This window comes from Thamnophis sirtalis, unplaced genomic scaffold, assembly GCF_051295495.1.
Source record: "Thamnophis sirtalis isolate CommonGarterSnake01/CBP01778 unplaced genomic scaffold, rThaSir2_p1.2 scaffold_14, whole genome shotgun sequence".
NCBI classification, from domain to species: domain Eukaryota; kingdom Metazoa; phylum Chordata; class Lepidosauria; order Squamata; family Natricidae; genus Thamnophis; species Thamnophis sirtalis.
This window is the reverse complement of record NW_028261394.1, coordinates 20292039-20318113: the sequence shown is the minus strand read 5'-3', so window position 1 is coordinate 20318113 and position 26075 is coordinate 20292039. Positions and strand designations below refer to the sequence as shown.

At 52.4% G+C, this 26075-nt stretch overlaps 2 protein-coding genes across 2 annotated transcripts in view; one reads left to right on the top strand and one right to left on the bottom strand.

The window, feature by feature from the left end:
- Positions 1-19721, top strand: part of TNRC6A (trinucleotide repeat containing adaptor 6A) — a 51423-nt gene extending 31702 nt beyond the window's left edge. The window contains exons 6-24 of the mRNA XM_087728492.1: positions 53-2623; positions 3309-3473; positions 3959-4140; positions 4802-4882; positions 5054-5105; positions 5561-5703; positions 6796-6942; positions 8232-8366; positions 9280-9399; positions 9514-9603; positions 10183-10387; positions 11885-12016; positions 14205-14366; positions 15373-15513; positions 16039-16149; positions 16262-16480; positions 16985-17058; positions 17164-17303; positions 17723-19721. Of these exons, the coding sequence (XP_087584618.1) occupies positions 53-2623; positions 3309-3473; positions 3959-4140; positions 4802-4882; positions 5054-5105; positions 5561-5703; positions 6796-6942; positions 8232-8366; positions 9280-9399; positions 9514-9603; positions 10183-10387; positions 11885-12016; positions 14205-14366; positions 15373-15513; positions 16039-16149; positions 16262-16480; positions 16985-17058; positions 17164-17303; positions 17723-18101 (5249 nt within the window). The 3' untranslated portion in view covers positions 18102-19721. The remainder of the gene's footprint in view (positions 1-52; positions 2624-3308; positions 3474-3958; positions 4141-4801; positions 4883-5053; positions 5106-5560; positions 5704-6795; positions 6943-8231; positions 8367-9279; positions 9400-9513; positions 9604-10182; positions 10388-11884; positions 12017-14204; positions 14367-15372; positions 15514-16038; positions 16150-16261; positions 16481-16984; positions 17059-17163; positions 17304-17722) is intronic.
- A 2010-nt stretch (positions 19722-21731) lies between these two features.
- On the bottom strand, positions 21732-25799 carry NDUFAB1 (NADH:ubiquinone oxidoreductase subunit AB1). The gene is made up of 4 exons (XM_014057541.2): positions 25498-25799; positions 25318-25405; positions 24263-24368; positions 21732-21901 (listed from the first exon to the last, which is right to left on the bottom strand). Exons 1-3 carry the CDS (start codon positions 25759-25761, stop codon positions 24277-24279), a joined length of 444 nt encoding a protein of 147 aa, XP_013913016.2. The 5' UTR covers positions 25762-25799; the 3' UTR covers positions 21732-21901; positions 24263-24276.
- Positions 25800-26075: the final 276 nt, after the last annotated feature.

Sequence of the window (26075 nt, the reverse complement as noted above, 5' to 3'; positions counted from 1 at the left end):
CTGGATGCTATTTGTGTGTGTGTGTTTTAGTAACGCATTCTATTTTTCTTAGATCTGAACCACAGCACACTTGGATCCCATTATGAGAATGCTCACTGGGAAAGGACCTTTTCCAGTAGTGACTCCAGCACAAACTGGGATAAAACTGTTGTAGACAGCTCAGAGAAGGAGGCATGGCCCTCGACCACCGGCAGTGACTTGCAGCTGGCTTCAGAATGTATGGATGCTGATTCTGCCTCGAGTTCCGGATTGGAGAGGAACATTATGATGGCCTCGCGGGGCCCCAGCAGCGACGTCCAGCACCTTCAAAATGGCATTGGACATGGCAATCAGGCCAAGCTGGTCAGCAGTAGCAACAGCAATAATGTGAGCAGCGGAAGCCTTAGCGGGTCCTGGGGTGCGTCTCTGGGCGCCCTGATGAGCCCCTGTCCCCTTTCGGCAGAGGCTTCCAAAGGTATCCCTGAAAGTAGCCACGGCAGAGCGAATGCTTGGGGCGCCCCCAGTTCATCCAATGAAGAATCGAATCCCAGCACTTTGACCTCCAATGGCCACGGGGGTGCCTGGCCAGTCTTGGAGAGCAGCGGGCCTGCCCTGAAAGGGCCCCGAGGAAGCAGTAGTTGCGGCACAGATGCCGTGCAGATGGTGAACAATCAGAGTGCGAACTCTAGCCTTGCCAGCTCCTGGGGCAGCCTCCAGGAGAACTGTGATTCCCAACTCCATGGTACAAGGAAACTTTCACGAAGTGGGCAGCCTCAGAACCCCAACCACGAAGTGAATGGACCAAATAAGAACACTACTAACTTTATGACCTCTAGTTTACCAAACCCAGCTGGTTCAATGCAGACGACTGAACCGGTGAGCAATGCAGGGCCCGGGACCTGGAGCAGGAGCGCCAAAAGCAAACGGCCTCAGCCCTCGGCCTCCCCACTAACAAACGGCACTTCCATTTCTCACCTGAGCAACGGTGACACAAAAAATGGTGGGGCTCCTGGGTCTAGGTGGGTTACCTATGGCCCCGGTTACTCCCTAGAGACCCGTTCTGACTCAAATAGCCAAGCTAACAATGACACTGTGAATGCAACACCAATGCATCCCGGGCTGACTCGGACCAGCAGCTCGGCCATAGAAATAAGTGAGGATCAGCAGACAGGGACGTGGGAGGTGGCAGGCATGGGTAATAGCCAGAATGGCACCTGGGGGCCTAGAAGTGGAATGGGCCATGGAGGAGGCCGCAGAGGCTCTGCCCAGAATGCCAACTTAGGAGACGGGGAATGGAACAAGCTCCCGAGCGGCCATTCCTCTGAAGCCAACAGTGGGAATGGGAAGATGTTTACCAATGAATGGAAATCTGCCGAGGGGGAGAAGGCTGACCCCCAATGCTGCACAGCGCCCCAGGCCCTGGAGCAGAATGGTGGGTGGACCAAGGCCAGTTCTGAAGCCGGTGATGGCAATCTCGAGGTCCCCGAGGAGCGGTCCTCCGCAGAAGGGACAAGCCACGAAAGGAGGAAAGTAGACCAGCAAGCGCTGCTTCAAAGCATGGTGAACAGAACGGACCTGGACCCGCGTGTCCTTTCCAATTCTGGTTGGGGGCAAACCCCAATAAAGCAAAACACAGCCTGGGATACAGAAGTGACTCCAAAGGGCGGAAAGAAAGCTGACAATGGAACAGAAGCCTGGGTGGGTTGTGTGGCCCAAGCCTGCAGTTCAGGGGGGGCTCCGGAGAGGCCCCACCTCCATGGGCCCAGTCCTTCCCCTGGGACAGGCTGGGGGGAGCCTAAGTCTGCAAGCAGGTGGGGAGACTCCAGAGGCCCCAGCAGCCAAGGAGGCTGGGAAGAGGGCGCAGCTCCCATCATGGGTAAGATCAGTCAGTCCTGGGGGACGGGCCAAGAGGTCCGCGCCCCATCGCTGACCTGGAACGACCCAGAGAAGCTCAGGCAGGGATGGGGAGACGGCCCCAAAGCGAGCTCTGGGTGGGCTGCTCCGGCTGGCGATGGCTGGGGGGAGAACGTGAGGAACAATCATTGGGGCGAGATGAAGAAGTCGAGTTCCAGCAGCAGCGACAGCGACCGCTCCACCTCCTGCTGGAAAGAGCCTGCTAGGTCGAACTCTGGGCGCTGGGCTGGGGGCAATGGCGGCAGCACCAAGCCGTGCAGCGCTTCAGGGTGGGAGGAGACCGCCAAGCCAAATCCCAGCCCTGTGTGGGGAGAGACCCCCAAGCCAAATCGCTCCCAGAGCTGGGGGGAGCCCTCCAAACCCTCTGGGTCCCCCGACTGGAGTAAGCAGCAGGAGGCCGGGTACTGGGGGGGGGCATCTGCGACAGCTGCTGCTGCTGCAAGCAAACCGTCAGGCGTGGGGTGGCTGGGGAGACCCATGCCGGCCCCGGTCAAAGAAGAGGAGCCCACCGGGTGGGAGGAGCCCTCCCCGGAGTCCATTCGTCGGAAAATTGAGATTGACGACGGAACCTCTGCGTGGGGCGACCCGAGCAAATACAACTACAAAAATGTGAACATGTGGAACAAGAACACCCCGAACCCCGTGGGCCGACCGGATGTGCAGACGCATCAGCCGGGGTTGCCCTCGGGTCCCGCAGCCGGCACAGAGAGTGTGGCCAGCAGTAGCTCCGGTAAGTCTCCAGCAGTTCTTGCTCCCTCCTTTCCTAAGTAGCTGGTAGGTTGCCCGAGAGTTGATTGACAGGATGGGCAGCCTGAGGTTCCCGGGGCATCTTTTTTCTTCCCCAAGTGATAAAGACCCCACCTCAAGTGGGCTGGGTCAGGTATTTGGGTCCCTGAGCAGAGGGGCTGCAGGCAATGGGCACTCTAAGCCTTGCCTGACTTAGCGCCTTAGGGGGAAAAAACAATTCTCCTAGGATCAGTGTGGGAGGGCTTGTTTGTATCCACCTTTAGGATTTCTACAAATAAGATGGAGAATATATCCAGCAGACTTCCTATTTGTATTAAAGTATGTTTCCCCCTGAATGCCCTGGGAACACAAAACAATGTCGCAAATCAAACTCTGTTAACTCCTTCCTGAGATATTAAAGACTTGGAAACTTCTAGTCCAGACAGTCAAAACAGAAGGTCTTTTCCCCCACAAAATTATTGGGATTTTTGCAAAAGGGAGATGGATTAAACTTATTCATCTTTGGTTGGTCTTCAAGGCGAAGCAAGCAGGGAAACGAATTGGCTTTTACCTGTCTTTGTCAGAGTCCTTTGTTACTGGAGAATGTCATATACAGCATTTCCGTTTCCTATCAGAAAGATTTTGCTTTAACACCTGCTCCTGCTAATAAGTTGGGTTTCTTTTGTAAGGTTGGGGAGAACCTCCTCCTGCACCTGCTACAGTAGATAACGGCACATCTGCCTGGGGTAAACCTGTGGACACTGGTCCGAGCTGGGGAGAGCCTGTCAGTGAGGCCACGGATGCCAGGGGCTGGGGAAATGCTTCTGTGGGACAGCAGGCGTCTCATAAAGCAGGTATGGAGGTTTGGGAGGAAATGGGCTTGGGAGCCTCTGGGCGGATTTTTGGGACTGACAGTAAAGCAGAATATGCTCTGCTTATACAAGCCACAGTTCTGAGTCATGCGGTGGCCTAGAGGTAAAGCTAACGCCTCACAATCAGGAGGCTGTGAGTTTGATCCTAGGTAGAGGCAGATATTTCTCTCTCTCGGCACGATAAGAATGTATCTGCCGAACAAAACTCCTCATTAGCGACAAGAAGGGCATCTGGCCAGTAAACACTCAGCTCCATTCAATTGGCCAGACTCCACCCTGCAAGGGATTATGGGGTTGTTAAAGGAAGAAGAAGATGATAATACAAACCACAGGCCCTGTGAGTTGGCACTGGGCCTGAGCAGTTTCTCTGCTGGTGGCACGGGGTGAAATCTGCTGGTTCATGGGACGGAGCAGCCTAATCTGAGTAGGTTGGCAAATTAAAAGTGGGCTGGTTTTATCTCCACCAGGACCTAAGTCTATGCAAGTCCCCGATGGCTGGTGTGGAGGGGATATGCCTTTGACGGGGAATCACCCAGCCAGCTGGGAGGAAGAGGAGGATGTGGAGATAGGCGTGTGGAACAGCAACTCAGTGCAAGATGCCGGTGCGCCTTTGCACTGGCCGCCATGCTCAAAAAAGATGCCTTCTAAGGTAAATATGCCAGGAGGAAGGAGGTTATGTTTAAGGCCAAGAAAAGCTGTGGGGGAGAGGAGGATGGACTTTGTTCTTTCTTCATCTGGCAGAAATAGGTGATTTTGCACTGTGATAAGAAAACGGGAAATAAGGGACTGAGAGAGCAGAGATCCCTGCCAGCTGGGGTCTCCTTTTCAGGAAGGGACCTGAGGGAATTCCTTGGGTCAGTTGGGGTTCTGGCACCCACATTTTGCCTTGCTGTTTAGCCACAATGCTAAGCTAAGCTTCGGGTTGGCCCTGTATTGATCACCTTTTGCCTTGACGGATCAGGATGAGGGGAGGGAGGGCGTAGCCTTTGGCTGCTGGGGATGGGCTGGTCTTTCTGCCCAGACCTTAGAAGAGAGGAGGGAGCCGGGCAGAGTCAGGTTGGTCACCCTTTGGCTGCCCTGGAGTCCCTCTGCCTCTCCCAACTCCCTGAAGCAGGAAGAAGAGAAGGGCAAATAAAGCCGCACGGCCCCTTTGCTTGGGATGTATAACCTTCCTTCTTCACTGGGGTGAGCTCAAGTCCTTTGAAGCTTCAGCCGCAGTCTGTGTTTTGCACAGACACGTTCTCACAACCACCTCTTAGCTTTAGCATTTCCTGCTGTTTTCATGCTGGACTCTTGTTTTGTGTTTTTAGGCAGCAATGAAAAGTGGAAATAAGCAAGACGAAATGTGGACAAATCCCTTTGTGAAGCAGTTTGCCAATCTTGGGTTCCCTGTAAGTACAGCAGGACAACAGAACACATGAATGAGCACACTGCCCCTGAAACAGCCCTCTGCTGCCTTTTGGGTGGCAGGCTTCTTTCCTTGGACAACAAAACCTCGAGAAAGGGGGGAAAGTTGCATGCAGAGACTGCCTCGGTTAAGCCCATTTCCTTCTTTCCTCCAGAGAGACCTGCCAGAAGAAATGATGCAGAGCAATAAGATGGAGCTATCAGGAGGTAAGACAAGCATCTGATTAGAATGAAAACGAAAAGCCCCAAATGCCTGTGAATTCCCCTGCAGTATGTTGTAGTGTGTGCAGGATTCCGATCCAGAGACGACCAGAACTGGGGAGGGGGCTGTTGCTGGGCTGGCTGGCAGGCAGTTCATTTGCAAGGAGCTGCTGGGCTCAGGAAGAGGCATTCACTTCTGAACTCGAAGCAGAGAGGGTGGCTCCAGCAAGGCAGCCTTGCCCATTTCAGATCTAAACACTCCCCACCTCTGCACCTTAGCGACCACCTCATCATGACCACCCACAAGGTCGGGGGAGCAAAAGCCCTTTTAACTGGGAGTGCTTTCCTCTCCTCCTTGGCAGGAAGTGTGTTCCTGCTCTGTGTGGTATTCCAGAAAGCCTTGGAGGTCAGTATTGGTGTCTGAGAGTATTTTGAAGCCCCTTTTCCTCCTCTTCCTCCAGGAATCTTGCCTGACAAGCGGATGGAGCTGGAGAAGCATAACCTGAATGTTGGCGAAGGCAGCAGGGCGATTGGGAAAAATCCTGGCTCCCGTCCCCAGATTTCCAAAGAGTCTTCCATGGACAGAAGTCCTTACTTCGATAAGGTGAGACTTTTTGGGAGAAAGAGTCCAAAGGGCTGGGGGGGGGAGGGGGGCACCATGGTTGCCTGTGACCTCAGGCCCCTCCTTCCTTGGGTTGTGGGCCCAGGGGGACCCTCCGGGTGGGCTGCCGAAGAGATGGGGGAGGATAGGATTATTTGTCTCCCTCCCCCTTCCTTGCCTCTTCTCTTTCAAGCTCAAGAGCTCATCGCTGCTTCCGCTCTCGGTCCAGGGAGGAGCTGCCTAGGGCTGGGCATGAATGTACAGGCAGTCCTCGACTTACAACACTTCACTTAGTGACCGTTCAAAGTTACAATGGCACTGAAAAAAGGACCTGAGACCCTTTTTCACACTTATGGCCGTTGCAACCTCCCCATGGTCACATGACTTATATTTGGATGCTTGACAACTGACCCACATTTAGACGGTTGAAGTGTCCCAAGGTCACGTGTTCCCCTTTTTGTGGCCACCTGATAAGTAGCCAATGAGGAAACCAGATTCACTTAGCAACAGTGTCACTAATTTTAACAACTGGAGTGATTGACTTCACAAAAGTGGCAAGGAAAGTCGTCAAATGGGGCAAATCTGATTTAATCAATTTCTCACTTAGCAACATAAATTCTGGACTCAGTTGTGGTTGTAAGTTGAGGATTACCTGTAATTCAATCCAAACCAAAAACGGCAGGTTCCGCCAAACTTTCAAGTGGGCTGCAGTTCATCTGAAGGAGGCCCCCAAACATTCTGGGGGGTTTTGGATTTCGGCTGGAAGAAACCCTGAGGGGGGTCTTAGAAGACGAGTGGAGGGAGACTTTTCCATGTGGAGCAGAGCCCTCGGGGAGCTTTGCGCCTTGGTCCATCTGGGTCAAAATGCGTAGGAAAGCCGATTTTGGGCTGGATCGTCAGCAGCTCCCTGCTCCGTCCTGCCCCTTTCAGGCCTGGAGGGGAGATTTGGATTTCTTTCATTACTTGCTGTCTGCTGAGAGAACCGCCTGGCTGGGCCCTGTGGTGACACTAACCTCTCTCCTGTTTTCCACATCTGTTCCTGCGGCCACCGGTCTCTTCCCTCCGGCTGCTGCTCGGCTTGTGCTTCTTCTGCAGGATGGCCTGGTAGCAGACGATTCCCCAAACATGCAGTTCATGCCCAGTCAGAACGGGAAGTTTCCCCCTTCCAACAGTGCACTACCTAACCACGTCCTCAGCTCCCTTGCGGGGCTGAACGTGCAAAGCTTGAATTCTGTTAGACAGGTAAGGCTGGGAGCATCTTTTTCCCAGGACGTCCATCGAGAGGTTTACGGGGAGGTCCCCCTTCCTCCATGCAGAATCCATGATCTGTGGAACTACCCGCCCTTTTGCCTTTCCTAGCAAGCGTGTTGGAGGCACAGAGTCCCCTGGCTCTGTGCGGGGGGGAGGGAGGGCTCTCCATACTCAGAACCACTAGAGAACGCCCCTCTGAAGAAAAGAGGGTTGTCCTTTTTTTAGCCTCTTAAGCAACTCTCCCCAGTTGATGGTTGGGGTGAAATGCAGCTTTATGCCCCTGTGCTTCCTCCCTCCCTCCCTTTTCTGGCCGAGATTTCTGATGTGCTGAGATAATTCCTTCTTTCTTTCACTCTTTGACTTCCGCCCCTTCCTCAGTCTCAGATTTGTCTTCCCCTTATTGGCCTTTACTTTTCATCCCTCGCTTCCTTCAGTCTTTGGGTCTCCGCTAGCTAAGCTACTTCCAGATTGTGCAAGCACCAGCCAAGAAGAGGCAAGGAAGGGGGAGGGAGGCGTCTGTTTTGTGCCTGCTTTTATCTTAACTTGGGACCTGATTATACTCTGACTTCAGCAGCTCCTTTGAAAAGTTCAAGGAAGGGATGTGAAATTTACCCTTTTCAGAAGGGAGGCTTGGAGAAAGAAAGAGAAAGAAAGAAAGAAAGAAAGAAAGAAGAAAGAAAGAAAGAAAGAAAGAAAGAAAGAAAGAAAGAAAGGAAAGAAAGAAAGAAAGAAAGAAAGAAGGAAGGAAGAAAGCCCTCTCTTTGGGGCTCGGCCGTTCCTTTTGCAGTTGCCACAACCAGGGTTTGAAAGGAGCAGAGACCAACCAGCGTTGTTGGTTGGGAAATCTGAAAATCCTGGTCATGCTCTTTCTGAAGAAGCTCACTTTGACCAGTGGCTCTCTTCACCTGAATTGGCACCATTGTTCCCGGATGAGGAAAGGGGAGGCTGGGCAGCTTGCGGGAAAGGTCCAGTCAGAGGGGCTTGGTTGTGATGTCACAGGGAGTAGGGCTTTGTGTGGAAGCCTGAGGGGATGATTGTCCCAGTGAATGAAGGCCTCAGCTTTCCAGCTCACTTCTTGAGAAAGAGCCTTTCGCTTAAGAAGCCGAGCACCGTTAGGCTGGCTACTTGCCCAGATGTATTTGTGAGTAACACTTGGGGGGAGGGGTGGGGCAACCTCTGCAGGCATCCCAGGTAGAGCAGGTCTGGGAGGGGAATTTTTATGCCCCTACCTGTCCTCAGGTGGAGGGGAAGCAACTCACCTGTCATCTCTCCCTCTGCAGAACGGCAATCCCAGTCCTTTTGGAAATCTCACAGCACAAGCCCGGACGATGCAGCCATCTCCAGCACAGCCTCCTCTTCACTCCTCTCAGTCCAATCCCCGCGCTCAAGTGCCTCCTCCATTACTCTCCCCTCAGGTGAGGCTCCACTGGAGGGCTTGTGCCCAGGTACAAGGATGAGGGGGCGGCAGGGTTTCTCCTTTTCCTCTGTGTAAGGCAGGCTGATGGGGCGACCGCCTTAGCAGACTGAAATGCTAGTGAGGCCGTCCAGCTTGGTTTCCTCCAAGCGTTGGTCAAGGGGCCCTGTGGTATTCTGATCAGGAAGATAATTATCTGTAGGTTGGCAGGCATGACAAGGAAATGGACACGTAGCTGGTTCCAAAATCACGTTCAGAGATTACGGGATCCATTGAGTGCCGTAAAGTTGGGTTCTGGGTGCTTTTCTGGTATTGACCTGGGTGGATGATGGGAATAGATAAAGCATCTAAGGCTGGGGTGTCAAACTTGATTTCATTGAGGGCTGCATCAGGGTTGTGTTTGACCTTGGTGGGATGGAGTGGGTGTGGCCAGGGGGATTGGCCAGTTCGATGTGTTGGCGCTTGTGGCCCGAGCGCTCTGCCAGTGAAAATGGGCTCCTCAGCTCCGTTTCCAGCTGCCACTGCCTCCTGCAACCATCTGCGCGGCCCTCCCAAGCTCCGTTTCCACTGGTAGAGCCAAAATGCAGATTCTGCTTGATAGAAAAGACCCCCAACAGCGAGAGCAATTCATCAGTGGAGCCAATTACAGATCACGAAGGCCAGATCCTGTGCCTTGGATTAGATGCGTTTAAGGAGAGATTAGATAAGCATTGGGGGGATTCCTCAAAGTCAGAAGGCAAAGCAAAAAACGGCAGCAGTATAACAGCCCTTGTCTTCCCATGTGCCGCACGGTCGTTCCTGTTGCCCTCTTGGCTCTAAAGTATTCTGTTCTGAAGGGATTCAAAGCCTGGGACCTGGTCGGGGTGCTTTGCCCCTCGGCCGCTCCTTCACGGCCTGCTCCTTTGGCACTTTAGGTTCCAGTATCATTGCTGAAGTATGCACCAAACACCGGGGGCCTCAGCTCTCTCTTTGGCCCACAACAAGTAGCCATGTTGAACCAACTCTCCCAGTTGAACCAACTCTCCCAGTTACAGGTAAGCGAACATCCAACAATCTCTCCCCCCCCCCCAATTCCCCATGAGATTAGTTCCTGAATTAGCAAATGTCCTCACTCTGGCCTCTTTTGCAACCCTGGTTTACTGTCTTAGCGATTGCTGGCCCAGCAGAGGAAAATGCAGGGTCAGAGGAGCACGCCTGCTGGTGGCCGCCAGGAGCAGCAGCAGCAGCAACAACAACAGGTAAGCTTCCCTCTGGGTGTTTTTAAAGATTTTATCCTCAGACATTGAGTGAGGTTGCCTAAAAAGTCTGGGCGGCTTTTGGGAAGGCATTAGCCAAGTGCTGAATTGGAGGCATTGCGATGGGCACCTCACCCTGGAACCAAGCATCTTGCTTTGTGGATGTCGCCCCACGGAAGAACATCCATCTACTGCTCTGCCCCTTTCATCCTTCCCAAGCTCTGAATGGGAAGAGAGTGGACAAGCAGGGTTTCCTGCTTGGGCTAGGGGTATTGGAACAGAAGATCTCCAAGGTCCCTTCCAGCTTGGTTACTGGGTTATTCTGCGCTCATGTTAACAGCAAATTGAATGTGCAAGACAAACAGTCTACAATTGTGTTCAGCATCTACGAAATGGTTCCCCATTTAGAGTTGACCCCATGTAGTTTGGAAGTCCTAGCTGTCGTCTTCTGACTGAACAAGAAACTAATTTGTTGGCTTAATTCTAGTTAAGTTAATTCTGGGCCTGACGTATATTTATCATGCTGCTGGTGGATTGTATCACAGCTCCGTTAATCATTTGGTCCTCCCTTTATGTTTGAAGAATCGCCCTCATAATATGCAGCAACAAATGATGCCACCATCTTGTCAGCTTGATCCAAGTCTTCTCATGAAGCAGCAGGTGCCTCCATCACAACAGCAGTTCCATCAGACCACCATAAAATCTTTCCTGGAGAACGTTCCCCACGCTAACCAAGAGTTGCAGAAAGGGCCATCTCAAATCAATGCATTCAGCAACTTCCCTATAGGTGAGTATCTCCTCCATTTGTTGAGATCTTGCAGTGTACTCTGCTCTCCAGCAGCTGGGTTAGACCATTGGCTGCCCAGCTAAGCCACTTCCTTTGTGCTGTAAGCCAAGATTAGGCTGCTGGCGGAAGATCAATAAAATCCAACATCCAAAGCCTGACAGTGTGGTGAAGAAATGATCTTCTAACGAATCTTCGGGATACATTTCACCTTCAGTTGCTTGGGTGTTCTTGTGGGAAAAGAGCTGCTGCTGTAACAGCTAGCTGGGTTATTTTTCTGGGGCTTGGATGGAATGTTTTCTACCTAGTCCAACGCAGGCGATGCGGTTGTTTGACACCCAACACTGTCCTGCCAAGATAGTGGGGTCCTTCCTTACCAAACCAAATTATATGGCTGTTGAAAAGCATTTGGGTCTAGTGGCTCAGAAACTGCAAGGCCATGGGTTTTAGTCTTGCCTTCAGCATGGAGCCTGAGGGTGATCTCTTAGCTCTAGGAGAGGGGTCCCCAATCTTTTGGCTGGCCCCAGAGTGGGCCATGAGCTGTTTGCAGCCGGGCTGCAAAAACGGGGGTGTGCAGGTTCATTCCATTTGTGTGAATGGTGGGCAGGTGTGAAAGCCGCTTGTGTGGGCACACTTGCTAGCTGCTCATGCAGAACCATCCCTCCCTCCCACCCTGATGCTGGTCTACAAAGCCAGAAAGATCTGCCATTGGGGGGGGGGGGGGGAGGCAACAAGAAAAAGAGAAGAAGAAGAACCCTGCTTCACTCTCCAAGTTGCTCTTTTATTTTTCTACTTTTCTGGTCTTACATCTAAGGGTTGGTTTTTTTGCTGCTTCTCCAGAATGGCCTTAACAATTACAGATTGGTGACTAGACAGTGTGGGGTGAAAGTTAAGCTCTTGGTAGGTGCTGGAATGGGGAATGTTTGATTCTTAGATTGGGACCCAAATTCCACCCTTAACTTGGGGGGCCAATCCTTGTAGTTTTCTGAAAACTCTCCTGGTTTCTGCAGAGGCCCTTGGTTTCTAAAGCCCATCACTGCGCACAGAGGTCAGAATTACAAAATCCTGATCCGATTCTCCTCTTCCAAGCCTTTTTTTGCTTCCAGGCCTCAGTCCCAGTTTTCCTGTTGCTTCTGCTGCTCTGCCTCTGCATTTCCGTGCGATATTCAGAGGAAAAATCCCAGGTCCCATTGAGTAGAAAGGGAGAAGCTCCTGACTGGGCAAAATTCTATGATGTAATGGAGGCATAAGTGCTTTGGGGGGAAGTTAAGGATGAAATTCATCTTAGAAAAGCGAACTTGGCAAGTTTTCTAGGAAAAGTGGCCTCTTCCCCCCCCCCCCCCCCATCCCCAGTGCAATCTTGGGCTGTGAGTGTGTGTCTTTTGCTTTGCTCTCCAGTCCGGGGCGGCTCTAGTGGCATCCAGTCCCTTGTGCTGGATCTTTCGTGCTTCGAGGGAGGGAAGAGGGATGCTCTGAGTCTCACCAATTCTCTTAATGCAGGAATGAACGCAAACTTGAATGTAAATATGGATATGGGCAGTATTAAGGAGCCGCAGTCCCGGCTGAGAAAGTGGACAACTGTGGACAGTATTTCCGCCAACACATCTCTGGATCAGAATGCCAGCAAAAATGGTAAATTTAAGCCAGGATGCGCAGAACAAGCCTCTGGGGGAGCTCTTGTGTCATGTGATCAGTTTTGAAATATACGAAGAGAATATCTCCATATCAGGGTTTCATTTTAGCTTGCCTCAAAGGCCCCCACAGCCAGGCCATCCGTGTCGCAACAAACGCTTCCTGGCAGCAGCACCAGAACCCGTGTGCAGCAACAGCCTAGATGGCCACCAGCCCACCACTTCTGTTGCTCGCAGCTGCAACGGAGCAGGGGGCCAAGCAGTCTGCTGCTACCGCGGCCCCAACATGAGGCAAGTGTCGGGGCATAGATGGCCTGGCTGTGGGGGCCCCGAGGTGAGCCTGTGGGGCAGTTCCACCCACCCTCACCTCGTAGCCATGGCACCCATGTGTCGCTCGCCCTTCGGCCATGCTGCGAGCAAGCAGAAGAAGTGTGCCTCCTGTACATTGGGTGGGTGAGGGGATAACTCCTAGTGCTTATTTTGGGGCCCAAAAGAAATTAAGACCCGGTTTTATTTTGGGGGGAAATTAAATCTGGAAAAGGGAAAGTGCTGCTCTGCTCTGATGGAATGACCAAATGACCACAGAGTAATAGAGTTGAGGCTGGGCTGCATACAACCTACTGCTCTTCGTGTGAACACAAAGGACGAAGTGGGATCTGTGTAGTTTCAGCCAGATCTTGTTTCAGTCAACTGATAGTGGCCACACCCTCTTCCAGATAAGACATTTACCGTATTTTTCGAAATATAAGACGCACCAAGGTTTTGAAGAGGCAAATAAAAAAAAAAGTTTTTGCACTCTACAAGCCTCCCAAAAACGGCCCGTTTTTTTTTAAAGGCATGAATTGTCCTTGGGAGGCTTGTAGAGTGTTTCCGGAGGGGTGGGGGGAATGACCAATTTTTCGCTAAAACGGGCCTCATTAAAAGAACATTAGGAAACTTATAGAGTGCTCCTGGGGACGGGGGGGGGGCGCAAAATAGAGCAAAAAGCAGCCCATTTTTCGCTCATTTCTGCCCTCCCCAGCCCCCAGGAGCACTCTTGAAGCCTCCTAAAGGCTATGCACGGCTATTTTGGTGAAGGGGGTGGGGTTTCTGGAGGCCAAAAATGCTGTATTCAGTGTGTAAGATACACCCAGATTTTCAGTCTCTTTTTTGAGGGAAAAAGGTGCGTCTTATACTCCGAAAAATATGGTACTAGTCACCCGTGGATGGGGATCACAGAGACCACATTGAAAACACAAAGACTCTGAATCAAAATGATCTCCCTTCTTAATTCACCATTTCATCTCAGGCCACTTCTCTGTTCCTTGGATCTCCTGTGTTGGTTTTAACTAGAAGGGTTTGGCAAGGTCTACACCCTGTTACCAGCCACATATTTGGGGGGGGGGCATCTCCCCAGGTACAGCTACCTGTCTTATCAGATCCAGCTGGAGAGGCATGCTACAGGTCTATTAATCCACTAAAGAATGGGGCCAAGGAAGGGGGCCTTTCCTGCCACGGCACCCAGCCTGTGGAAATCCCCCCCTCTCCAGATCTTAATCATGTCCCCCTAGGAAGGACCTGGAGGCTTGGCTCTGCCATCATGCCTGTCAGGCTGGCAGTTGTGGTGAGCCTTGGCAGTGGCTAAATCAACATGTGATTTATAGCAGGGGTCTCCAACCTAGGCAACTTTAAGACTTGTGGACTTCAAATCCTAGAATTCCTCAGCCAGCTTTGCTGGCTGAGGAACTCTGGGAGTTAAAGTCCACAAGTCTTGAAGTTGCCCAGGTTGGAGACCCCTGATTTATAGTCATTATAGTCACCTGCTAACTACAAGTGCTTTTAAATCATGATTTTAGGATATCTATTTTTTTACAGTTTCCCTTGTTTTAATTATTGTGAGCTTCCCAGAGACACAATTGTAAGAGAGATGGCCACACAAAAACAGTGGGGTTGATCTGGCTCCCAACCGTGCAGTAATCTTTGGAAGCTGCCAGTTGGAGCTCTGCAGGGACACACAACCCACATAATAGCAGATGCAGATAAGTAACCGGATCTTGTCGGACGGTGTCTGTCCTTCTCTGGATGCTGCTGGTTGAGGCCGACGGGGAGCTAGAAAATCAGCTCTAAGGAGACGGCTTCGTGAGTTATCAGTTTTCAACGTCTCCAGATGCTGTTCTGGGAAAAGACTGGATCTCCCCCTTGCTTCCCAGGTGCTATTTCCAGTGGCTTTAGAATGGAGGAGACGTCGTCCTTTGTTCCTTACGACTTCATGAGCAGTAGTAACTCACCAGCCAGCCCACCTGGATCTGTGGGGGATGGCTGGCCACGTGCCAAATCACCTAACAGTTCAAGCAGTGTCAACTGGCCACCAGGTGAGTCCCTGCAAAGACTCACCTCTGCTCAGCCCTTCTGCCCGTGTTGGAGGTGTCAAGCTGGCCTTCTGTCTGTCTTGGGGTGGGGGTGGGGATAAGAGGGGGTCTTACTCCCAGGAGCAGACAAGGAGCCCCCCCCCTGAGAGTCTCATTTCCCCCTCCCCCTCTTCAGGCTCACCTCTGGGATCGCTCTCCTGGCAGGTGAAGGGGCCAGGTGGAGGCCGTGAAACCAACTGGCCCTGGGGAAGTCTCGGGAGGCCTGTCCTTGGCCCTGCGGGGGCCCAGCTGCTGCTCAGGGAGCGCTTTGCTCTCCATGGGTGGAGGGAAACGGGAGTTACGCATCCCAGCGTCTCTGAGATTTGCCTTCAGGCTACATTTAGGACCGTTGTGGGATCTTGTGATATTGTTACTTCCTAAAATAGTACTTTGAATTTGTCCTGACCCTTCCACGAAGAAATGAATTACAGCTGGTCCTTAATTACGGACACAACCGAGCCCAAAATTTCCATCCTTAAGTGAGATATTGGTTAAGTGAGTTTTGCCCCATTTTACAGCCTGCCTTGCCCCATTTGTGAAGGGAACCACTGCAGTTGATAAGTGAGTCACTCGGTTGTTAAGTGAATCTGACTTCCCCATTGAGTCTGCTTGTCAGAAGGTTGCCAAAGGTGATCACGTGACCCCGGGACACTGTGACCGCCATATGTATGAGCCAGTTGCCAAGCGCCAAAATTTTGATCCTATGATTATCATGGGGATGTTACAAAGGTGGCAAGTGTGAAAAATGGTCATGCTAATGTTTCCAATGATGTAACTTTGAACAGCCGTACATGAACTAAATACTTCGTGGGGCCCACAGCTGGGAAAGAAGGAAAGAAACCGTGAGAGACTCCTAAGGCCGCTGGGCTTCTTCCCCTTGCACAGAGTCAGCAGCCGGGAGGGGGAGAGAGCAGCTTCTCCCCCAGGGAGAAGTAGCACTGACGGTCACGCTTTTCATTTCCAATCCTAGAATTTCGCCCTGGTGAGCCGTGGAAAGGTTACCCAAACATCGACCCAGAAACTGACCCTTACGTTACTCCTGGCAGCGTCACAAACAGCCTGTCGATTAACACTGTGCGGGAGGCTGACCACCTCAGGGACAGGAACAGCGGTAGGTCTGTCGGGGGAGGGGAGGCCATTTCAGGATCTTCGTCGCCAGCCGAGATACCCCCACCCCCCGCCCACCCACCCCCATCTCCTGCCTGTCTCCCTGGCCAGCCGAGTTTCCAAGCCTCCCCAGGAAAAAAGCACAAGAATTGGGGAGATCCTGTATATGGCAAGGAGATGCAGGGAAGAGAGAGGGATGGGCACCTGCCCCTCACCCGCTTGGCCATATTTGCCATCTGGGGGTGTGCCAGGAGGCTCCTGCTGCCCTCCTGCCTGGCCCTCAGGAGAGCAACAGGCCAGAATCTGCAGCTCAGGTGGGGCCTCGCAGCTTGAGAGGACTGGATCTCCCGCAGGCTGGGCAGCGTCGGAGAAGGGCTCCCCAGTAGATTCTTAGCGGCCAACTGGGGCTCAGTAGCCACCTTCCATCACTGGTTCTGCCCTCTCTTTGTGACGGAGCCAGCCCGCTCTTAAAGCTGCAGTCCTGAAGTGGAGCTGAGCCATGAATGGCTGCCCCGCCTTCCCTCCCCAGGGTCATCCTCAGCTCTGAACACCACGCTGCCTTCAACTAGTGCCTGGTCATCCATTCGTGCCTCCAACTACAATGTTTCCCTCAACAGTACAGCACAAAGCACTTCTTCAGGTGAGGCCAGCGGGGTCGTGCCCTGCATCCACCTCCTCCTCCTGCTTCCCTCCAGCCCCCCACCCCATCCCCTGCCAGGCAGTGGTGTTTCACAGCCATTTCTTCCTTCCAGCCAGAAACAGCGAGTCCAAATCCACTTGGTCTCCTGCTTCCGTTAACAACACCTCTCTGGCCCATGAGCTATGGAAGGTCCCTCTGCCACCCAAGAGCATCACGGCTCCATCACGGCCGCCCCCTGGACTGACCGGGCAGAAGATGCCTATGCCCACCTGGGACAACTCTGTGCGATTTGGGGGTGGCTGGAGCCACTCGGATGCCAGATACACCCCTGGTAAGAGTCTGAGTCCCACCCCCGGGCTCCACCCTTGCCCTGCTCATCTGTACCCAAAGAGTACTTTTCCCATTGGGCCAAGGTCAGCAGAAGCTGACAGTATGGCTGGGGCAGAAAGGAAGTGGCTGTCCGGCCCTTGCCAGGTGCCTCCTCCTCAATCTGTCCTTGGCTGCCTGTCACAGAGCTTCTCACCTGCATGGAGATGTTGGCCAAGACCCCTAAGCTAGACTCGTTCCTCGTTGGGGGGAGGAGGGAGGCCTCTGCTCTCTTGGTAAGTCTACTCAGTGGGTGTGTAAACTCCCCCGGCCAGTCTTTGAAATGTGAGACTCTTCTGAGGCAGTCGGCTGTTCAGCCACTTGAGCAAAAGTAGGAAAGATGCTCCGGGGGGGTCATTGCTCAGAGTTGCAAGTGCTCGTGAAAGTGGGAAGCGGGGCTGAGGCTGCCAGGGCCTCCCCGTGTCCCCTGCTTTGCCCAGGGTTAAGGGGAGTGTATTTTCTCTTTCAGGTACCAGTTGGAATGAGAATAGCAGCTCAGGGAGAATCACCAACTGTCTCGTCCTGAAGAACCTCACACCTCAGGTGGGTCACACTTTGGGGGGAGGCATTTTGGCCTGGGGGATCCAAGCCCCTCCCAGCCAGGAGGGGCAGCAGCTCAACGAGGGGCCCCCTCTTCTCCTTGCCCAGATTGATGGCTCCACCCTGCGGACCCTCTGCATGCAGCACGGGCCCCTGATCACATTCCACCTGAACCTCCCCCATGGCAACGCTTTAGTCCGGTACAGCTCAAAAGAAGAGGTGATGAAGGCACAAAAGTCCCTCCACATGTGAGTAGCCGCCAGGCGGGATGTGAGGCTCGGGCAGGAAACAGAGGGCTGCCACAGGGCTTGCGGGAGAGGCACCTTTGGCACTCAGATCTTCCCTTCGGTGAAGGACCTGGCTTCTCTTTCTAATTAACCTGCTCTTAAGAGACCTGGTTTTATTTGCCATTTAATTGGCTGCATTCTCCTCCGGAGGGTGCCTCTTTTTCCTTCATTACCACAGAGTAGTTACCCTTGGATAAAGTTAGTGGGTAAATTCTTGTAATCGCTGTTTTTGAGGGGCGTAGAAGTTTGATGGGGGAGGAGGATGAGGATGCAGTCGGGGTGGGACTGGTGGTCTCGGATGGAGACGCGTTGCAGGGGGAGGGGGGGTGCTTTGCAATCCTGCCGCCATCTCACCTGCCTCTTGCTGGCTTTGTGAACAGGTGCGTCCTCGGGAACACTACAATTCTGGCTGAGTTTGCCAGCGAAGAGGAGATTAGCCGCTTCTTTGCACAAGGCCCGTCTCTGACCCCAACCCCCACCTGGCAATCTCTGGGCACCAGCCAGACCCGCCTGGGGAGCATGGACAGCCCCCACGCGTTCTCCAACCGCAGTGACCTGACCCCTCCCTGGAGCGGTCCTGGGCTTTCAGGAACGAGCAGTGGGGAACTCCATGGCAACTCCCTTTGGGGCAGCCCCAACTATTCCACCAGCCTCTGGGGCTCCCTGGGCGGCAACGACACCAGGGGCCTTGGCAGCCCCTCCCCGCTCAATGCATTTCTCTCCGTTGACCACCTGGGAGCCGGGGGGGAGTCCATGTGACCTTGTTTCAGGGGGAAAAACTGTGACCTCAAAGCAGCACTAAATTTGGATTCCCCCCACCTCCCCTGCAGCCTCTAGGGGTCAACTGTGGAAATGGTTACGTCGTGCACATTTTTCCTCTTTGTGTTAGCCCAAAACATACCATTTTGAATACTTGAATCATGCAGGCCAATTTTATAATGTGAAAAGTGAAAAGATTTACATTTCCAGGTAGTACATTGCATAATTCAGCAGTTTCCTACAAAAGATCAGTTTACTTTTCTTGTTTTCCTTGATTTTTTCCCCCCCTTTGGCAACTTGCTGAAAATGTTGGAGTTTGAGCTTTTTAAGCTTTGCACAGACTTGGTCCTTCTCCCTGCTCTACCATGTCTGAGTGGTAGCGGCAGCAGCCCCTACCACCCCCCCGGGCAACGTTCTGGGGAGGGCAAGGGTGGTGGTGCCCGCTTTGGGTTTCCCCGATGCCCCTGCGGGTCTGTCCGCCTGGCTCCTCGGCACCTGGTGGCCGTCCGTGGTGCCAAACAGTTGGGGAGGAGAAGACCCTGCCAGGATGATGGATGAAAATGTGTTGCACCTGCCGGCTCCTGTGGAATCGGACGGACGGAGCTTGGCAGCTCCCGAAGCTGCACGCCCGGCTGCGCGCCTGGGTGGCGCCCTGCACTTTCATGAGGCGTTTGGGTTTTGTCTTTTATTTGGGGGGCTCCTGTTGGGGCACTGCCTTGTTTACAGAAGTTTTTTCTTTCTCTTTTTTTTAAAGAAACAAATGTTTACTCTTCCATCACTTAACTATTTTTTAAAAAAAGCAAAAGATGTGGATGATAAAGATGCTTCCTCTTGATCTCTGGGAATCACGGGCCGTGTGCGGCCACGTTCCATTTGTTTTTTTCTAACCCCTCCCCCTCCCGATCCAAGAGCCTGGCTCTCAGGAAAACGAAGGTCCCCAGTAGAACTACTCCTAGTTTCTTATAGGAAAAATAACTTTTAGCACTGATTATTACTTGCTCGGTAAAATGACTTCTGCCAAAAATTGCTTTGATTCGCTGGAGTTTGACATTCTGTGCTTTCCGATGCTGTCTTTTTAATAGGGGGGAAGGGGGGGCTTGGCTGGTAAACTGTAGTCCCCTCTTTTCGTAAAGCCCCCCCCCCGCTCCCACTTTCCCGCCCCCCCCACCTCCCTTGTGCCATTGATGCTTTTCTTGCTCTTGTGACTGTGTTTCATGTTTAACCTTAAAGCTGAAGTAACTATGCAGACTGTAACCAAGGATTTGGAATTACAGAACTTTGTTGTATAAATTTTAAATGTTTAAAAGTTCCTGCAAATACTTTTCTTGTGAAAGTGTTAAACTCATCTTCCTTTTTTGCCACAAATGGTATTATCTGATGCTTGTTTAGTCGGAGAATGAAATACTAAACAAGGATAAAAAAAGAACCTTTTAACTGTGCCGAAAGATGCTCTCATTTCATTGCCTTGATTCTAACTGTTGTGTCTGAAGATGCAAAAGTTGTCAGTGGCTTTTTAACTGTTTACAAATAGTGTGTGATTGTAAAATGTACATTTTGGGTTGTGTTCAAATTATGATGCTTCTCCAGATATTAATAAATCATGACTTTGGGGGCTGCTTATCCGTTGTGTTGGATGTCTCTGATTTTCTCTCCAGCAGAATCTGCAGCCTTCGCCACCTGCAGGCATCGGGTTTACCTGGAGAGGTCCATTAGCTTCTTCGCTGTGCAGGCAGCACGGATGCCCCAGAGTAGTTTAATGTTTTCAAAGTACTGACAGTTCTGTACAGTTACATCTCCCAAAAAACACAGTTTCTTTCTCAGGCTTGATTTATTTAACAAAGTAGATGATTCCTGTGTTCATGCAGGTCATTCAACCTTGCATGATATCAACAGGACTATTTCCTACGAATTTTTGAAGTGCTTAACAATTATGGGCCTTCCAGTAACTTTGACATAAAATTAGAATTGGCCTCTGGGCTCCCTCCGGAAAAACTGATCACAAAGTTTGTAGGACCTGAGTAGCAGAGAGAACGCCCAGGGCCTGTGGCAGTTTTTAATATTAGCCATTGTAGAAGAGGAAGCTGGCTGACCAGCTGATAGAGGCTGAAAATGGCTCCCCCAATGTTGGAGAGGATCCCTCTGGTCCCTTCAAGGCATCTGATTCTACAAATTTTCAGGGTGAGCCAATTGTCTAGGTGGGGGTGGTCAGCCTGCCCCCCTTGTTTTGATTTCACTGGTTCTGTTTTCTCAAAGCGAGACTTCTGGGTGTTGGTCTCTAAAAGAGGAGATGGAAAAGACCCATCCCTCAAAAGCCCTCCCCCAATGGAAGTTTAAAAAAACCCCACCATATAAATTATTCCTGCAGGACTGGCCTTGGCTTCATTTGTAGGTGCAGGAACTCTCGCCCTGCCCTTCGCTGAGGAGCCGTGCACGATACACCCTGCTTCGTGGCAACGTTTTGCAACATGGTGCCTCTGAAGCAGGGAATCCTCATTCCTGCTAGTCGCTACTGGCTGAGTGTGGGATGATGGCGGCTGCACCATAGGTGGAAAGCAGGACCTATCTTTGCCCTGATGGAAAGCCTCGCTGCCCGAGTTGCCCGCTTAGTGGACTGCTGTGACTCCCCTATCCTACCTCCCCCTTTAAGGGAGCAAGGGAGGGGGGCAAGGCTTGGTTCTAGTCCCCAGTAGCTGTGCAGGCTCTTTGGAATGGCCTCCCAGGGGAGCCCTGCTGACTGCCACTGTCCATCGGAGGGCCTTTGGACCTGGGTTTGCTGACTGTCACTTGTTTGTTTTTGTTCTTCCTCATGGATCTTTCTTGCCAACTGCCAAGAACCCTTGTGGTGGTGGTGATGGTAGTGATGTCCCAAAGGTTTTTGCTTCTCATCCAAGAAGCTGCTTCAGCTCTGGATGAGAAGCGAAATGTCTTCAAAGAAAATATAAGGAAGTCCAGTTGCCTTCTGAAAAAGCACCTCTGGGACAGCCACGACCTGGAGGATGGAGAATCTACTGGCTTTTGATCAGGATGATGCAACTAGTTATCTGGCTTTAAGAACTGCTTACACCCTCATCCATTAATGACTGAACTACCCCACTTGTTTGGGTTCAAGCAAGTTACTTAATAAACATCTGGCTCTTCTTCTGCCCAACTGCATGAAAGGAGGAGCCAAGCCCTGAAGGACCTCCCTACACAGGCTGCTTGCACAAGTTGTGCATTGTATGAACTCTGTGTCCCAATCTCCTAACCCACCAATTTGGGTAAATGTATCCTACAAACACGGCTGCATAAAGCAGAGGAGAGTCAGGTTTATTTCTCACCCAAATGCCATTGTGCACACAGGCCTTGCTGCCCAATGGACAGAGGGTGCGCCCAGGGTTCAGAGTTGCACCACTGCAGCAAGCAGTCGTGCTACAGTTATTCTGAAAAGCTCACAGGAATCTAGAACCAACCAGCTGCCCATTAGCTGCGGTTCTTGTGCAGCCAGACCTGCGGCAGCAAAGCCATGAGCTGCAATCAGAACCTCCTGCGCTCCAGACCTACAAATGGTGAGGCAGGGATGGTGCCTGCCTCCCCTCAGGGAGGGGAAGTCTTGAGAAACATAGTATTAAAACAGCGACAGTGAAACGAAAGGCGTAAGAATTTTTCATATTTATTCTGAAGGCCAACATTTACAACTTTAAATAGGACAAAGAAAACTCTTGAGAGCCACAGGGATTCCAAACCGCAAAGGGGGTGGCTTGCCAGGCGCCTCCATCTCGATCTCTTCGTCCAGCTCTCGAAACAAAAGAGGGAAGGGATACCTGTGGGCATGGCAGGGAGAGAGAATACCTGTAGTTTGCATAGGGTCACCAGAAAGAAGTTAATCTCCCTCAAGAGCAGCCAGTTCTTATTGGCTCCCCAAGCAATGAAAGATCACACATGGAAGACAAACACGTCCCAGGATCATGTTGCAAGATGGAATCAGGGCCGGTCACCGGGACCAGAGATTTACTCTTCTGAGCTTTTGGACTCCTGCTGGAGCCCATCCTCAGGGAACTTCTCAGTGCTGGAATAGGTGCTCGCAGAACAGAATAGCCCAAAGGCACCTATTCCAGTAGAGGCAGATTCAATTTGACAAAGATCACTTGGTAAGACCACTATTTTGATCCAGAGGGCAAGGGTCCCAATGAGCCTCTTTAGGGAGTCAAACCAAATGCATCTGAATCATTGTGTGGTTCTCCACTCCCGGGAGAGGGCCTGGCCAACTGAACACGCACAGACAGACCCAGGGGGCAATTCTGGGGTGGCCTTGGGTTCACGTCTCCCGCTAGAAGAGCAGGTGCCAGGCGTGGTCAGGAGGGCCTTTGCACACCTTCAGGTTGTGCATCAGTTGCACCTGTTCCTGGACTGAGAGGCTCTGCTCAGTCACTTATGCCCTTCGGGCTGGACTACTGCAATGTGTTCTACATTGGGCTACCCTTGAAGAGCATTCGGAAGCTTCGACGGGTACAGAACGCAGCTGTAGGGATAGTAAATGATGTTGGATATTCAACGCATGGAACCGCTACTTCACGAGCTGCCACTGTGTTTCTGGGAGCAATTCAAGGATTAGGGTTATTAAGCCACGCGGGCTTTCCCAAGGAAACAAATTGTCACCGTTGAAGCTGTCCATGGCTTGGGGCCAGGTTATCTGAGGGACCATCTTAGCCCAGTCCTTTCTATCTGCCCAATTCGATCCAGCAGGATGGGGAAGCCGAGGGTCCCATTAGCCAAGGAATGTTGGCTGGTGGGGAGGAGGAGGAGAGGCGCCTTCTCTGCTGTAGCCTCTGCCTTCTGGAACATTCTCCTCCTTCCAGGGATCAGACTGAGCACAATCCTGTTGGCCTTTCATGAGGTTTTAAAAACCCGGCTATGTGCCCAGGCCTGGGGTTCCATATACAAAGAGTCCAGTTTCTTGGCTATCCTGACAATTATGATACTTTTCTCAGCTACAGAATATATGCATTTTAATACTGTTTTTAAGTGTTTTGTTTTAGAATTGTTCGCCACCCAGAATCACTTGGTTGGGGTGGGCAGCTACAGAAATTAAAAGAAATAATTTATGATCATCAAGCTGCCCTTTTGAACATAAAAGTAAGCCAACCAAAGCTGTGCTGTCCCAAGGCAGGACATGCGGCTTCCTCCACATTTTGCTGCCATGATGAACGGAGGCTCCCACATCCCAGCATTCATCAGCCAAAGCAAGAATGTCTTTCTGCCTCATCAAACACAGACAGACAAGGAGGTTTTTGCTTGTAAAAGGCACAGCAGCCCCCTATCATGCCCTGGTGAACCTCAGCCTTGTAGGTGCTCTGGGCCAGTGCCTGTTCTCCTTGCCGGGCAGCCTGCAGCTTTGTAGGAATTCTCTGCCATCTCTGATTTGACTTCTTGCAGCTCACACTAGCATTCCACAATCCATCCCGGGAACACCCTGGGCACGGAAGGTTTCAATCCCATCATGAAATTGCAAGCGCTAATTTTCCTGTTTCTGACATGCTCAGCGTTTGAGAAGAAAAAAACAGATTTCACCGTCTGAGCCTCTCTGCTTTCCTGCCCCTACTGCTGCTCTTGTTTGCTCCCTCCTTCCCATCCAATTTTCCAATATATCGTTATCATGAAATCATAAAATGTAAACTTGGAAAGCAAGCTAGAGATCACCTAGGCCAGGGCTCTTGTCAAACTGGAAACAGCAAAGGACTGGTCTCGGTGCCTCTGCCAGCAAAAATGGAGCTTGGGGTGGCTACGCTTCCTTTCTGCTGGCAGAGAGCTGCAGGAGGCTGCAGAGGGCTCCCCCCCCGCCACACTCCCCAATCCCCTTCCCCAGATCAAGCATCAAACACCACCCTGATGCGGTCCTCAATGAAATTGAGTTTGACACCCCTGATCTAGTCTAACCTCCTCTCATTGCAGGAATCCTTTCTCACACTCTGTCCAAGGATGCTGACCAGGAGCGGTTTTGCTCCCAATGCAAATTCTCTCTCCTCCCAGCAAGCAACCCACCTTCCTAGACTGAAATGCAGGCCAACAAACTACCATCACCATGGTCTCACACATAAGTCTCCCACAATGGGACCTCCTCCCTGGTTCAATCCCTTCTTGCCGACTTCACTAGACAACAGCATCGCAAAACAGTGTCCACTTACTCCACTTGAGCAGCTCATTCATACACGTCTTGCGTATCAGCAATATAATCCATGATATCTTGAGGACTCATCAGCTTTTCTGCTGCCGCGTCTGGAATTTCAAACCCTGGAAAAGATTTGGCTCCTTTAAGTTCAAAGATGTCCAAGTTTCAGTCAGTGAGACCAGGAACCACAATCTTGACCTGAAGGCTCCAGCCCTCTGCCCAACAAACCCCACAGGGTCCAAGGCCAATTCCACGGCCTCAGGGGGAGGAGAGATGTCAGGCCCATCCCTCCATGGGGAGAATACTGTAGAACTCAAAGCCCAAACCCAGCCAGGTCCCAGAGCACTGCCATTCTGGTGGGGAAGGGGGCCTGGGGCATTCCTCAGTTTATAACCTTTTTCCTGGTGCCTTATCTATCCTGTACTTTGACTTACCTTCCTGGGAAGGTAAAGGGGGGGGGGAGGGCCATCTCTTTTGTTTTGGCTCCTGAGGCTCCAGCAAGCTGCCTCAGCCTGCTCAGATTCTCAAAACAACTTCGCACCTGCGGATTGGTTTATTATTCAACACTCAAACTGAGGGGAGGGGTTTCTAACCGCTTTAACCTTCAGATCTTGCTTTCTTTGTCTTGCTATCACTTTTCTCTCAATAAAAGTTTCTAAATGCCAAGGATCCTTTCTTGAGCAGAGAGAAGAGGCAGGGCCACCAAACAACAGTCTCTCTCCTGGACCCCCCACCCCAAGATCTTTGGCACAAACCTCAATGCCGCCTGCATCCCATTTTCTACATCTGTGCAATGGGTCCCATAATCAGACTAAGACGCTGGCAAACAGGGCAGGCGGATACAGAAGCTTGAAGCCCCGGTCAGTCAGTTGTTGCAAGCCCTTTCCTGGGCAGAGACCCGGGGGCTGCCGAGGCCCTCCCCAAGGCGGGAAATTCAACAGGGCCAGCACCCAAAATCCTGCCTCCCGATCCGACCTCGGGGCGCGGCTGGGAAGCGGACGCCGCAATGACCTTCGCCGGCTGAGCTGCCTTGGGGAGACCCGGGAAAGGAGGGGGGCGGAGGGGGCTTACCGAACTCGTCCTCCATGGCCATGATGATCTCCACCTGGTCCAGGCTGTCCAGCCCCAGGTCCTTCATGAAGTGCGACTCCGCCGTCAGCTGCAAGGCGACCACCGGGCGGGTCAGAGGGGCTGCCCGTCCTCACCGCCCCTCCCATCCCCGCGCCCCCTCCCCCCGCGCCCCTTCCCCACCTTCTCGGGGTCGATCTTGTCGTAGAGCTTCAGCACATAGAGCACCTGGTCGTGGATGCTCTTCAAGGTCAGCGTCGGCGCGTCCGAGTAGCAGCGGACCCAGGCAGGCCGCTGGGCCGGAGCCGGCAGCTGCAGCCCGGCCCAGGCCGCCCCTGCCAGGCCCCGCCCGACCCCCTGCGTCCCCGACGCGCCCAGCCGCGGGACGAGCGGGCGGCGCTGGACACGGACCCTGGCCACGGCGCGGAGCAGCACTCGCGCCGCCATCTTGACCCTGTGCGCATGCGCCCTTTGCGCCAAGGGTGGGGGGCTCCTCCTCCCGGCAGGCCTCGCGGCGAGAGGGAGGGGTCGGTACCGCCGTCCCTCTGCGGGGAGCCTCGTCACGTGTGAATCTGGCCCCATCCGCCACTCGCCTGCAGCCTTCTTGGAGTGAAGCCGGCCAGGCGGCCGCCATTGTTACAAGCCGAACTACAATGTTGCTATGTTGCAATGTTGCCCAGCCCCTCGGCCAGAGCCTTTCGCGGGGGCGTCTCTCTTTTGGATGCGGCCTTTGCGTCGAAAACAAGGATCCTCGGATTGCA

What these genes read in the sequence shown, in the direction of transcription:
- NDUFAB1 (XM_014057541.2), bottom strand. Translation starts at nt 25,761, where the DNA reads ATGGCGGCGCGAGTGCTGCTCCGCGCCGTGGCCAGGGTCCGTGTCCAG. An exon ending in ACAAGATCGACCCCGAGAAG is followed by an intron (nt 25,406 to 25,497) that starts GTGGGGAAGGGG and finishes GTCGCCTTGCAG; the next exon opens with CTGACGGCGGAGTCGCACTT. An exon ending in GGCCATGGAGGACGAGTTCG is followed by an intron (nt 24,369 to 25,317) that starts GTAAGCCCCCTC and finishes AATCTTTTCCAG; the next exon opens with GGTTTGAAATTCCAGACGCG.